The sequence below is a fragment of the Dermacentor albipictus genome, chromosome 5, assembly GCF_038994185.2.
Source record: "Dermacentor albipictus isolate Rhodes 1998 colony chromosome 5, USDA_Dalb.pri_finalv2, whole genome shotgun sequence".
NCBI lineage: Eukaryota > Metazoa > Arthropoda > Arachnida > Ixodida > Ixodidae > Dermacentor > Dermacentor albipictus.
In genome coordinates, this window is record NC_091825.1 from 154000693 (window position 1) to 154015999 (window position 15307).

At 44.1% G+C, this 15307-nt stretch overlaps 1 protein-coding gene across 4 annotated transcripts in view; it reads left to right on the plus strand.

The window, feature by feature from the left end:
- LOC135902333 (midasin) overlaps positions 1-15307 on the plus strand; it is a 369755-nt gene that overhangs the window by 238151 nt on the left and 116297 nt on the right. For all 4 annotated transcript variants that reach the window (XM_065432311.1, XM_065432313.1, XM_065432314.1 and 1 more), the window contains 3 exons: positions 888-1030; positions 5521-5700; positions 14187-14414. In XM_065432311.1, coding sequence (XP_065288383.1) covers positions 888-1030; positions 5521-5700; positions 14187-14414 — 551 coding nt within the window. The remainder of the gene's footprint in view (positions 1-887; positions 1031-5520; positions 5701-14186; positions 14415-15307) is intronic.

Genomic DNA, 15307 nt, shown 5'->3' on the forward strand with positions numbered 1-15307 from the left:
TCTGCCCCAGCAGATGCTGCACCGATTCTTCCGAAATATTCACTGTCTTCATGTCCACATAAATCCCGGACAAGCCCCCACTTGTCACGCTCAACGACACAACACACGTTCGTTGCGAACTTGTCCTTTATTTCCGCACGCCAACCATGCACACCTACGACCACACTCCGAGTCCCCCCGTTCCCCCTCTCATCCCGCACACTCACTCACTCCTGCCGCTGTCTTCCCCGCACTCACGCCACCTCTTCTCCGCCCAGTCAACTACTGTTGATCCCGCGCTTGACCTCCGAGAACCAGGGCTCCTCACTGCGGGTCTTGCGCTCGTTTGCCCCGGCCCTTGCGCATCACAAATGTACTACTAGATAGCTATGATACATGAAAATAACACGGGAAATTCATTGACCTGCAGACCTCTTTGCCCACATCTGCTGTTACTGGTATAGGCAGTCAGCATTCATACTGAAAGTGAATAGTGGAGAATATGAACCTTGAATATTCAAGGAGCTAGATAATCCTTGAATATCTGGGCTATGGGCAACTGAGACTGCCCATCGCTCACTACTGTAGTTTTGCCAACCCTTTAGTAAATGTTGGATTCTAAATTGTGTAGCTGTCTAAAAGTGTTTATTTGTCATGGAATGAATGTTCATGGAGTAAACACATTAAGCTATAGTTGAATTGATGATATAGTCTTATTGAACAACTGTGGTTAGTACACGTGAAGCTTATATTTTTTTAGCATATCCTGATTTAACACAGACACGCAGGAAAGCTTATGCGGTACTTTATATTGCTGACAGGTAGTGTCCAGTTGTGGTTCTGCTGCATGAGATTGAAGCCTTGAAAACCCTATTTTTTTACTGTTTGCAATTCTTGGGATTCCTCAGGTTCCTGCAGCAGGGACTGGCTGTGGTCCTTCGGACTGACATGGGCTCGAGTGGGCCTCTGTGCACTGCAAATGTTCGTTCCATGGGACCCAGTTGATCCACTGTACAAGGTGGCACTAAAGCTGGCACATGCGCAACAAGAGGTCAGTTTAAGGCTGAACTAGTTTGTATTGGGATGGTTTTGGATGGACGCAAACTGAGAGGTGCTTAGGTGCTTGTTTCTCTCAATGATTTTTAAAGGGACCCTGAACCACCCCTTGTGCTTGGTGAGAAAACACAGTTTACAGATAGCATATGCTGCTGTGAACATCTCAGCAAAATTTTGCAGTCATGCGTGGTGTAGGGAGTTCACAAGCAGAGTGTGAGGGCACCTTTCTCTCAAATGCTCTCTTTTCAACAGAAGCATGCTCCTCACTCTTTTCTGGACACTTTATTTCCTAAGATAGCAGATTCCCATATGCAGCTGCTATTGGCCAATAGCTTACATCAATCAAAAACAGTGTTTGGATCAGTGTTCTTCTTCCTACTGTTATTGAGTACGATTATTGGCGCAGTTTAATAAACAGGCTGAAGTAAGCAAAAATCTGCTTTCGAATTTTGATAATATTGTCACATAGTGACGGTAAAGAACACAGTAGCAATACTGTGTATGAAGTAACTAACTTTTATTGGTTGAACCTGGGCCCACAAAAACAGGCTACACTTAAAGCACAACGATAGTGGCGAACACAGTCGACGATTGGCGAAATCTGATCAGCGGGTCAAGTGCGTCGGCTCTTATACTGAGCTATCGAACATTCCAGAGTAATCACTGGTGCCCGCATGTCTTCCAGAATGTTCTACATCATTCGCTTCGTACATACATGCAATCAGATCACAACGTCGTTTCAGAGTAATTGCTGGTGCCCGCATGTCTTCCAGAAAGTTCTACACCTTTCGCATGGCGCATACATGCAATCAGATTACACAAGGTTCGGTGACAACAGGCAGCGGATAAAACCATCGATAACATTCCAGAAACTTCCAATACATGCAGGTGTGTCCTGCACTGAGCAATAACATTTGTTAGATGATGAAACGCAGTCCCTCGATGAACAAGTGCACGGGTCAATATAATTACGTACTTCCTGAAGAAGCCGATCATTGTCTGCTCACACTCTGGCGCAGCCACCCGCATAGCAATTAAACTTTGGCCACCCTGCTTACCGGTGTCGTAGCCGTCGGGTCTCACTAATTTCGACTATTTTTTACCACTGAACTAGCCTCGAACCGCGCGAAATATAAGGCCAGACCGCACGCGTGTTTGCCAGCGCACACTCACTCCTTGCTGCTCCTTGTTAGAGGCCTTGGCAGGCTTCATTTCGTAATGAGCTTCAAAATGTGCAACTTGGATGTGGCTATTGTTCATTGGTCAAGGTGGTACAGGACAAAGCCAGTTGGCACCACATAGCACAGCCTGACAGGAGCATATGAGTGCAAGTGCACACTCTAGGCCTGTCATGCACAAAGCCAATGCTACAGTTGCATGTAGCTGCGGTCTGCTACGTAGCGTACGGTAGATACCATGGCCACTGCAGGGTGCCACAACGAGTTCACTGGCTTAGTGCACTGCAGCTCGCTGAGGACAACCACATTTGGCTTGTCTTAGGTACCAAAATCGAAAATAGTGGCGTCTATGTGAACATCTAAAACCAAATTTGAACTGTGCACCATGGTGACGTTCAGTACACGGAGCGTTGTGGATGCAAGCCCCGCTATGTTGTAGCCTTTTCAGTGTGAATCATTTAAGAAGGAGTGAAAGCACTGCGAAAAGCATGTTTGATTGCCAATAACTCCACTTCTGTTGAATGCGTTGAAGAACTTGAAATTTTTTTTCTGAAATAGTCTCATTTAACTTTAATATGCATTTCTTGACTTCGATTAAAAGTGGTTCAGTGCCCCTTTAAGGAAAAAAAAAGAAAAAAACTTGTGCGGGCCAATGTTGTACAAAACCTTTATCCGTGCACCCCCCTCTAAAGGCAGGAAAGCCATTTTGAGGAGCTGCATACGTTATTAGATGTCTCGTTCACATATAGTGGTCATCAATAATGTGTCCTCTTGGAAGCTGTCTAGAGAGTTGAGTAGGGTATATGTGTCGAACCTGCTGATATTTCAACCTTTACTGTGCAGCTGAAATGAAGCTAAAGGACTGATTGCCAGTGTCAGCAACAAAATTTTTAAGGGGTGAGATTTGGCCTTTGCTCAGCAGTCACATGGTCTACTCTGACACTTAGAACAACTGAAAATTGTACCAGTTAGTAGGAATTCCTTCCAGTAACTCGACACCACTTCTGCTACTTTATTTCACCTCGTAAGAATTACTGCTTTATTGTATTTGCATAGCTTTATTTGGCTTCTTCAAAATTTTCTGGCAAGCATATTGATGCAGACATCATATTTTAATTATACAGTCGACTCTCGTTACAACGAACCCTGATAATCCGACAAAAATTGTCCGTCTATCTGAAGTCCCTAATATCTGAAATGCCTCACTTCCGAAACTTTGGTTGCGATATGTAACAATGTTATTGCAAAGAGTGAGTGACAAACGTCTAAAATAAAAAACAAATAATCAAGAAAGTAGCAGTTTCGCCCAAAAGGCAAAGCATCAATTGCGATAGCAAATTATAGACAGCCATGCGAAGTAAGGATAGTAGTTTTATCGACCGTACAAAGTTGTAAACATTAGCTTGCTAACTAAATTAACCAGCTCTGTGTCATGTGTGCACAAGTAAACATGAACACATCTAGCTCAATGACTGTGGAAAGTCATTGTCAAAACCTTGAAGTGAGGAAGCACGGCAACAGCGGCGAACGAATTGACCTTCGTGCTGTCTCTTGCTTCAACGTGAACTAAACGTCGAAGAAACGTCGAAGAAGCACAGCGCATACGAAGCTACCGGCACTGGACGCACTTTGTCCACGTCACAGATCGCTTTCAATATACAGCACCTGCGCCGTTAACAGCAGCCACCGAAGTTGAACACTCTCTCCCTCACCTGCCACCCGTGTCTCGCATGCGAAAGATGGCACGCTTCCACCCTGCTTTCTTCCTTCCCTCGTGCGTATGATATTGAGCCGTGACCGTTGGCTGACCCTCAGGTCAGTTGCCAGCCTGTGTCAACATGGCAAAAGTCTGTTTTACATGCCTGATTTTGATAAAAATTGCCGCTAATTTTGTCTGCTGTAGCCAATAGTCCATTGTAGCGCGGTCCATTAAAAGCTAACTTTGTCGTGTTAATAAAATAGGTAGAGCAAATTAAGGTAGAAATATGGTCTGTTATCTTTGAAATTCTGTTGTACACAGGCCCATTGTAATGAGCGTAGACTCTAATGTAAAAGTTAGTTTTTATGGATTAATAATTATGAAAATCAAATGATTTTGGCTTGAATATTCCTGGTAATATTGTGTGGCACCAGATACTTGTTAAATTGGATGCATTTAGCTGCACCCTAATTGATTTGAAGAAGTGAGGAAGCACAGCAAGTGTGTTGCTGATGACGATGGTGAATCTACAGAGCGGTCCACTGTTAAAGGGAACACTTGTGTGCAGAGCATGTCTGAATTTTCCTCTCTTGCAAGAGTACAATCACCTAGATTTGCAGCAGATAACTTGTGGTTGGTAGTGTGGACTCCTTTCGACATTCATAGGCAGTGCACTGACATTGCTTTCGCAGCCACTTGCAGCTAGTGCGCGAGCAATGCGAGAGGCACGCACGTCTAAGAGTTCCTTTTAAGAGTGGACCACAAAAGGGGGTGTTAGCATCATACTGGAATTGAAACCAGTGCCAGCAGAAATGAAGCCCAGGATAGCTGAGTATGCATCATTGTAAAGGTCATTTGGAAAGGGACATTGAACACAGTGGGAACTTATACATTCCATTTTCTTTCACTTTTTTTTTACTTACTCCCATTGCTATGCGCTTCGAACTCGCTCAGTGATGAGCAGTTATTTCGTTTTCATTCAGATTGTGGCATACAACAACAGTAACTGATGGGGAAGAGAAAGATACTTTGAGTGCATCTGTATACTGCCATTCAGTACACCAAACAAGCTGCTATGGATCACATCACTGACAAATCTGAAACAATGTAGATACACTCCTCTTCATGGTGCATGTTCAGGCAGAGCCTGTTTTGCATTTATTGTGTTTAAAATGATGAAGGCAATGTGGATATGCAATGACAACGCACCATCTATGTGCAAGGCACCATAGCAAGAATGCCAAACTGGGCTGTAGAGGTTCTGTGTAACTTACATTGAGTGATAATGGAGGAGCTTTCTTTATTCTTTCTGTTTCATCATCAAAAATGTGCACTTTCGCCAGCGTCCTGTGATGCATTTACTCACATTCAAACGTACAATCTTGCACCAAGCCTCCTTCATACCTACATTATAGAAACAAGGCACCACTAAACAGTATTTCTTTGCTGCTTACCTTGAAGCTTACTGCTACAGCGGCTGTTATTTGTCAAAGAATGCTTCCTTTACACAATCTTTACTTATTGTTTATGGGTGAAGCAGTATTACTCCCTTGTGACATTAACTACATTATGTCTTTGATGACCTGACCTACACTACCTTTTTGACAGCTGTCATACCTGGAAGCAGAGCAACAACTCAGGGACTGGACCATCATGGCCCATTTGGGAAAGCATGAGAATCGGATAATACATCCTGCACTGAAGATGGAGCAGTGTCGCCAGCAGCAGCTTAAGGTGCAGATGGAGCAGCTGACCTCCAGGAAGGCCTACAGGGCACCTAACTCACAGGCAAGTGCTGGACTCGCTATTTAATGCTTTACCATTTCGAAATCAATTTAGAGCTTTGGGGTCTTGGCATTGCCATTGAAGTCATTGACTAAGTCAATGGTTGCAGTGTGCTGCTTTTATGTATTGTACTTGCTGTTGATGTCCAGTGATCTTGACATGTGTAGTGTAAAATTTATTGCTTATAGATCACCATGTATTTAGAACCTCAATATAACGAAGTGTGTTTGTATATGATTTCAATATAACGAAATTTTACTGCCACCACAAAGGAATGCCGAGACAGTAAATGGAAACTTCCACAGACGCAGATGGTCAAATGATTCAATTACAAGTGGCTGTTTGCAAATACACCTCTTAAATCGCGTGGCACAACAAGAGCAAGCGCCGAAGTAGAGCCACATCATGTTCCATATAAAGTCCAAGTGCGATAAGATCTATTGCACCCTGCGCACTTTGCGCTTTAGGTGCGAGTGAAAGTGTGTGAGGGTGAGAAAAGAAAGATGGTGGCTTCATGAGTGCCGCCTTCCTATGTGAGCAAAGGGAAAAAGAGGGAGGAGAGCAAGCTCATGGTAACATGATCAAACACGCGCATGGGGGCATGTGGGAGAAGGTTGGCGCACGTCTCAGCTGTGGCTGCACGTGGCTGTAAGCGCCGCTGAACGCATGCACAGCCGCAAGATAATCCGCCATGCATGCAAAAGGTAGGTGTGCCGAGACATTGTGGCACCATGTAAGCTGTCTTACCACGCATTTAATATTTGAGGTTCCATAATCTCGAGTTTTTGTGACCAATTGGAGCAAGAGGCAGACGAAACATTCGCTCCCCGCTGCTGGCGGCTTTCCTGATAGCATCGTCCCAGTGCGAGTGACGCTATCAGCCATGGGGTGAAGTACATGTGAAAGCATGGATGGGTTTGCTAAATTCGTACCGCCGAGAAGATATCGTCGACATTCGTGGCATGAAACCGTATCCTTCCTCGCCGACACCCACATTTATCAAAATCATTTGTTTTCTCATTCAAACTTGCTTTTTTGATTGCCCGATAATTCGGAAAGTTCTGCAGCCCCTGTCCATGTAAGAAAAATCGATGCGACTGTATAAAAGGTCGAATTCCAATAGAATGAAATTTCGATATAACGAACCAAATTGCCCATTTTACCGATTTCGTCATGTCGAGGTTTAACTGTAATCTCTATCGTAACAAAAGTGCCAGAGAAACGCTGAAACATGCCATTGACTCACTTGGCAGTACTTGCCTTTATATTTAGCTTCACCACAATACAGTAGTGTTTTGCTGTGAAGCATACCAAGCGTGAAAAGGCGCCACTGTTGGGGTGCATAGTATGTGTTCCTTAATTTACGCATGCACATGCACCTTCTCCGGTCACAGTACGACAGGGTGTCTACCAACCGGGAAAACCGGGAAAACCTGGAATTCTCAGGGAATTTGAACAGTCTGGAAAAACTCGGGGAAAACTCAGGGAATTTGTGCTTCCATCAGGGAAAATTAGCTGTAACTGTATTGAAAGGGAACGAAAGTCGTGTTAATGCTGGCTCCAGTAACAGAGGAATCGCAACGAATCGTCATTGACGCCGTGTCATCGGCACGATGTATTGCCAGAGTAGTTAACGACCGATTTTCTAGACGCCCGATTTTTCGGACATGCCCAATAATTTGCACGGTTTTGCGGCACCACCACGCACTCGATATAGTCAATGTATATCGCCCTGACTGCAGGTCTGAAATGACATTAATCAAAGCCGCCACCGCCGCTATTTTGATTATCTCGCTGCCTCGAACCGGCACTCTCGCAGGCAGATCCGATGGCAGCCTTAACCACCACCGCGGCAACGTTAGGCCTAGCTGCTTCTATGTTTGCTATTAAGCTTCTTGCCGTGCAGTGCTGTTTTTTTCATTGAAAGAATTCGCCGCTATCACCAATGGCACCGACTCCGCCTTTGTAATCCTCGCGATTGGCTTTGAAGCTCGCAGAGCACAGCGCGTTGCGTAATGCCAGTCTCCGAAAGTTAGCTTCGCCTCAGCACACTACTGTTAGGCGGTGAAGCATAACAAGCGTGGGAAGGGGACAATTGTCACGGGACACAGTATGTGTTCCTTAATTACACATGCGTGCACCCCGTCTCCTGTCACAGTACAAGCCCTGATATGCCTAATAAGCATACTGGCAGGCCTTCAGAGCTTTTTCAGACGTGCCTGTGGTAATTTTAGCCCTTAAAGGCAGTTAAAGACATGCATTAATTTTTTTCATTTCAGACTGCCCGTTTTTTTTTCATTTTTTTTTGCGGCCCCTCGGAAGTCCGAAAAATCAAATGTTGACTGTACAACTGACCAAGAGGATGCTTCAGATGATCCATGTGGTGAAAGCGTGGTAGAAGGAGGATGAGAAGAGAGAGGACCGACGCACTGAGGAATTAACGGGAAAGGAAGGGTGCCGCCGCCTTTTTGAAGGAGCTTGAGCAAAAAAACTAAGTGTTGGCTGACGCTGAGGCACAGGTGTCCCTCATCCAAACCAAAATAAATTGTTTAAGCAGTGAAACCCAACACTGAGATGTTGTGTACGGGCTGAGAGTATGTCAGGACAGTTGAGGTTGACTTCCCAGCTGCTGAGAGAGAACCTTAGTTGTGACAAAGTTCAGGACCTCATACAGATAAGCTTGCTATCAGTTGATAGAAATAGCTGATATTAAAAAATATTTACTTATGTATGCATCTCCTTTTCATTCGTATTTGAAAATGTTCGACTCAGTTTGGAATGGGCTTTACCATTTCTTTCGCTGTGCATTTTACTAACACCTTCCTTCTGTTTTCTTTTTAAATAAAATAGATATTACTCCTTACTATTCAAACTGGATTAAGTCATTTTATTGTTTCATCATGCTTACTAGAGAGTGACAGCATCGGGCAACGTGGAGTCAGCCTGTCTTGACATAAAACAAAGTTCTGGCTCATTCAGGGAATTTCACAAAGGTGCTCAGGGAAAACCTGGAAAACTCAGGGAATTTGGAAATGTCAACTTGGTAGACACCCTGTACGAGCACCATGATGCCTAATAAGTTTACTAGCAGACCTTCAGAGCTTTAGATAGACACCCACTCTTTTGTTGGCATTAAACATCCCCTCGCCTTTTTGTGTTTTTTCATCTTCTTTTTAGATGGCTTTCCCAAAACACAGATGGTTTTTCTCCTCTTCTCGTTGCACCTGGATATAATTGAGGAATGCGTACTAGGCCATGTTAAAGGTGTCATATGTGTGACACGCATGGCAATCAAAATGAGGGCTCAAATCAGCACAGCAACGTCAGAAAGAGCTCTGAATGGCTTCCAGTATGCATATTAAGTGTCTAGGTGCTCATGCTGTGACCAGAGATAGTGCCGTGTGCACTCGTATAATTAAGAAATGCGTACTATGTCCCATTACAGTGGCCCCTTTCTATTCGTGGTATGCTTCACCACAGTAATTGCGTATGCTTCGCCGCGTGACACAGCTTTATCGCAGTGAAGCGGGCCAGTCAAATTCAAATTATTTGGCGAAAGTCAATTTTGAGATTGAAATAACAGAAGCTTGGGCCCATAAAAATGTATGGACACCGACTGAGACCTTTGGTCAGAGTCGAATTGACCAAAAAATCAAATTAACCGGAGTTGGAATTATCGTAAGTCTAATGTACAGTAGAATCTCGATATAAGCATGCTTGATATGAATTTTGGAATAATATGAATTTTCCAAAAGTTCTGTTTCAAGTTATATTATCTTACAATGTGCTAAATTAAAAATGTTGCAAACAAATTTTCACACCATTGTGGATGATACAAATAATTGAGCCGTTGCACAATTCTTGGCAGAGCGGCCGAGTAGGCCCTGATGTACCAGTAGCACCAGGCACTGGCTGTTGTGAGGCTGGCTGAGCAGCTGTGCCAATGTGTCAGTTGCATTCCTGTTGCAACGGTGACCTACAGCACTCCAATTTAACTCCACCAACGCACGTCCTCTCCGCCACCCCCCTCCCCCTCTAAAAGAACTCTTTTGCTTTGTGCAGTATCATTCAACTTGTCAGCCGTATTAAGCACCTTGCAACTTTATCAAGAGCCGTCAATGACACACGACCCAGTATTGACGCGTCAGCAAGATTGGCAGCACTCGCTTCCATAGGTAGTTTCATTTCTGTATTCCACGCCTTCCGTCATCTTCAGTGCCCCATGACAATTTGAAACTTTTCTGCCTTGCATCTGTCAAATCCCACAATATGAAGTAGCTTCGCCGCCATCAAGAAAACAGATTCCTTTGCGCAAATCGTGTCTTTATCTCAATCAGGCAGCTGCTAGGATGGTACACTGAAAGAAACTTTTGATAACCAGGCAGGTCTTCAAATGTTGATCTCAAAACATCCGATGTGTGCAGCTCGCTGCTGCCAAAATGTGCACAAAGCAACTGCACCAGTGATTCAAGTTCACATTAGTGAATACAAGTGCTCCCTGCATGCCTCATGACAGCCATAACAAATCGCGACGACATTAGTTTTCCTTTTTTGCGCTTGCTTTTGTTACTCTTATTCCCGTATAGAGGAAAACAGCACCGTGGCAACCTGGATCTCTAATCTGTCCTGTTTACAGCGATACTGATATAGTGGCGCTGCATCAACAGAAAGCCATGCTCGCACAATTAGCGGTGCGATCGCACCTCCCAAAGCTAAAAACACTAAAAGAAAGTGCAATTTTCTCAAATTTTACAGCGCGTTTCTTCCAAATATTTCACTGAGATAAAGCAAGGCTTTATGGTGGTGTGGAAAAAAACTAATAATCAGAAATTTTGACGAAGTCTGTCATTTCATTGCAGTGTGCCCCCGTAATTTTCATTTTTTTTTTTTGTGATACGAATTTTCACGGTGTCCCAAGAGATTCATAGCATTGAGATTCTACTGTATCCTGCAGTATAGAGAGGTGTGCTTTTTTTTCTGCCATCTCCGTACGAGATGACAACGTGTTATTGAACTGACGTGCCCCATTGTGCTGGGTCTCTACAGTATCTGGTTGACTCTCAAAGTAAGAATACTCGTGCACATTAAAGTACCCCAGTGGGTCAAAATTAGTCCAGAGTTTCCTACTATGGCTTGCTTCATCATCAGATTGTGGTATTGGCACATAAAACTCCGGAATTTATTCAACAATTTCAGATGATATGAATATTGTGCGTGCTGTTGAATTACTGTGTATTTAGATTCCAACACTGTGTAGGATCTGCAGATTCTTTAGTTCATCTGCTGTCTCCACCTTATTCATTCGTTCGTTCCTTCATTCATTTTTATACCCTCAGAGCCAAAGGCATTACGGAGGGGAGTGATTATAAACAATAAACAAGAAACAATGAGGTGTGCAGTAGGTTAAAGTATGTGCTGAAAGATGTAGCGGTTAAAACAGTTTTAGCTAATGAATAATAACTGAAAACATAAACATAACGTTGTAGGCTACATTCAAAAGGCAATTGTTTTTTTCACAAAGTAGATTTCTTGTTTTTTTTTACATTTTATGTATGCCTAAACATTCAGCAACATGTTCCAAATAAATCATCTTCCTATAGTTATTAGTTTGGGAGTTACAGTGAGTTTTCCAACCGATACCCTTGTATTGTGAAACTGAAGATCAGCACTATTTTTTTTTTATATAAATTTTATTCAAAATACTTTTTCATTTTATGTTAGCCTCACAAACAAAAGGGGACTGTAGTGTATCATCTCATGTGGGCTCCAGCTATAAAGCTGGCGCATTTTAGGCCTTAGTGTAGTTTTGTCATCTTTCTCATGGATTGACGATTTGCTTACATTTTTCTCAAAACAAGATTTTGCTCCACCACATGTGCAAACTTTGGTAACTTTTTTTTTAATGAACATATTGATATAAAATTTTGCTCACTCATTCCTCACATAGAGATGTGTGCAAGGAACTAGAACAAAAGAAATTGATGCAATATTTTTTTTTTGCATTTACAGCTCATTTGGAAACAGATGTGGTCAATATTGGCAATTTGTTACACTTTGCGCAGTTTTTTCAACACTACTTTCTTACTATTTATCTTACTGTATGGACTCCCAGGTCTACATAGTTAGCTACATAAATGCCAAACCTTTACTCAATTCAGCAATTCATTAGTTACTTATTACTGCTGGTGCGACTAGCATTTTTACCACACTTTGAGAAAAATCACATGCCAAAAATTAAAATGAACCATTTTCTGCACTTTAAATAGCTGAATAAGCTAAATAAGACATGCTTATTCAGGAAAAACAATTATTTGAATCCTGGCTCCTGATTTAAAGAAACATTTTTCTGTGTGTGGCCTACCACCATAAAGCAAATTACAAAGAAAATGCTAAGTAATAAGCAGTGTGGAGTACAAATAACAGCAGTTATTATTAGAATGCTAGCTAATGCTTTGTAGTATTAACCCTTCAAGGTCCAAAACTTCTACCCCCTTTCCGGTTGTTCCAGTCTGAAACTATTTTGCTGGTTTTGGGCACTGTGAAAGAAAAGAACTGCGAAAAGAAAACCTTACAGGATGCCTATTTTTGTTGTTGCTTTTTGTCCCCAAGTCTTCCAATGACACTTGAGCAGCGTATGGAAATGCTCAAAGCATTCTCCTGTGTGTAGTCCTGGGTTTTTGTGCCAGTTTTTCAGAACAACACCAGAGCCGGCGTCTGCAGTGTCGTTGTTGTTTTCATCGCTGGCTTCTGTAAAATCACCATCTTCATAATCTGGTGGAGGCACATACAGTCGAACCTACTTATAACAATGTTCAAGTGCCACGAAAATCTCATTCTTATAACCAATAATTTTTATAACCGGGTTGCATGAAAAAAATCGAAGTTAGGCGGTGCAGACCTGATATGAGAAAACTATATAGACAGGGAGGCCAGTGCCCCTCCCCACCACGTTTCTCTACTGGGCTGCGGATTGTGTTCACTCGTTTAACTACTTCCTGGGTGCTCCGATCGCGTTAACAAGCCGCGGCTGTTGGTATTAAAGAATGGCACTGCTATAACAACTGCAAGGAGGTGTCACGAGTTACAAGCAATATGTGAGAACCGCCGAGGCATCACTTTGGTGGCCTCAAAGGGGGCCTTTTAAAAATTGCAAGAAGGCTGCCATGGCAGACTGTCAGTTTGAGAAATAAAGAAGAAACACTGAGGAGAGATCGCCACAAGCATCTCACCACGTACTTCTCACTGGCTTGCACGAGAAAAGCCTATGTCCGTCAGCCATGCATGCTTAACGGGAAGCTTTTCGAAATCCTTCTTCAAGGGATCCAAGTGCTCCACATAGTGCAGCGGAAGGTTCTTTACGAAAATGAAGCCCCAGAGAGACTGAATCATGCCGTGCCTCCTGTGAGGACAACATTTAGGCAGCCTGCCTTACCCCGTCATCGCTGCCGTGGTCATCGTCGCTATCCGGTGCAAGCACATTCGCGATGATCGTCTCATTAGTTAGACGCACTTAGTTTTCAAATCAATAGCTGTGCACTTTCTTTTCACCGGCAACAGCGTGCATTGCCGATGATCAGTGGGTGGGTCAGCCGTCTTCCGTTTCAGTCAGTTCAGAAACCGTATGGCCAGGTACGACTTTGTCACAACCAACAAAAACAAACGCGAGCGATTAAGCTGTTCGCAGAACTGCACTGAATAAGGAGCCAGTGAGCAACATGTAAGCAATCTGCTTGCGGCGTAGTTGGCGCAGTCCATTTGTGTTTCGGAGGGTGTGGCGGCGTAGAGCTATGGGCGCAGCCCATTCGTGTTCGGAGGAGTGGAAGGGCGATGGAAGAGAGCCGTGCGGAGATGGCTGGAAAATGAGCGTGCGGCAACTGTTGGAGCAGCGGCCCATCGTGCAGCGGCTCAAATTTCTCGTTTTCTTTCTTTTTTTTTCAAGCATTTCGCATTTCACTACCTTTCGGCTTGGACACACAGCAGCTAGACTTAATTGTTATAACCGATAACGTGTAGCAGCTCCTCATTGTTATAACCAATATGTTGTTAAAACCGGTATCTCTATAAGTGGGTTTGTCTGTAGTTCTCATCCTCACTAAAATCGTCTTCACTTTCACTAACAGCTTCAAAATTATCACCGTAGAAGGCACTCGGTGAGAAAGCGGCCATGCTGTGCTGCAGGCAGCACCAAAACAGAGCTAAGTCTATGTAGCACTCGAATGATTAATTGTGCAAGCACCGCTATTTAGTGTAAAAAAAGCAAAGCTCAAATAAAAGAAGTTTACTTACTCCTTAATGGATGGTACTTCACGCATAATGAGAAAATTCATGCACAATTCAACTACGAAAAAGCTTGTCAGGCAGTGGCCGACAGTGGACCACTACACCCGTGTTGTCAGGAGGGGCCCAACAACTCACCACAAAGGGTTAAATGCTGTGAATCAGTTGGCAGCAAACACATCTTTCATGTGTTTATTTTTCCACCAATGCAGTATGAAGAACTTGCCCAGCAAATGCGCCACTGCGCCTCCACACTGGCAAGTGCTGCGCGGGTGGAGTCAGTGCTGGAGGGCCTCTGTACTGCCTGGCAGGATGCGCGGGCTCCAGCTGCTGACATCTGGCCATGGCTGACAGCCCTTGAGGCACTCTGCTGCGAGCTTCGTCACGAGCACTCATCCTTTCGTGACCTTTGCTACCCTTTCTTGACTGGATTGGCACAGGTCAGCTGGCGGATAAGATTTGGTGTTGATTGATTGATTGATTGATTGGTTGATTGATTGGAATTTATCTATTGATTTGTTCTCATCATATGTACACATAACTTGCACCTATCGGACTAACAGCCCTAGGCTGGTTTGGGTCTAACTAAATAAATAATATATAGGCAAACATTATACAGTCGAACCTCGATACATCGAACAGCGCGGTGATTGCAAAATAGTTCGATATAGCCAGAATTCGATATATAAAATCACGTAGAAAACACGTCAAAAACTAGCACAAATCAATCAATGAACCAATCGTGGCGCAATGGATACTCACATGAAGCTTCAAACAAAGTATTTATTTCGTTCGCTGAAAGTACTGAAGCAGCGTAGCCTGCTTCATATTGGCAACAGCATGCTTGACCACAGCGTCCTCAACATAGACCAAACGGTCCACAAGAGATGGTCTAGTGCCTTCTGTTGCGCCGCAGTAGCGGCGTACAACGGCCAAAGCAGCTACAGCCTCAGTTGCAGTCGGGAGCAGGGCAACATCAGCGCTTGCTGGATCAGCCTCGGCAGCATCTTCATTTGGCCGCTCAGCAGTCACTTCTGCCGCGATCTCACGTCTGTTAACTCCGCCACTGTTCCGGTGCTGTCATCACCGCCAACGAAGTCCTCAATGCACATGCTGTGTGGCTCAGCACCGACAAAGCGCTCCAACTGGCTCCACGGCCGCCTCGATCATGCGTGCACGGCGGGGGCGCGTGATTGAGGCGGCCGGTCTGGCTCACGGCCGGTCTCTAGGAGAGCGCGCGCTTTTCTTGAGACCGGCCGTGGTTGGCTCCAAGCCTCCGCGTGTGTACGCCGCTACATTCAAATGGCGCCCTCGGCGCAACCAATGTGGGAGC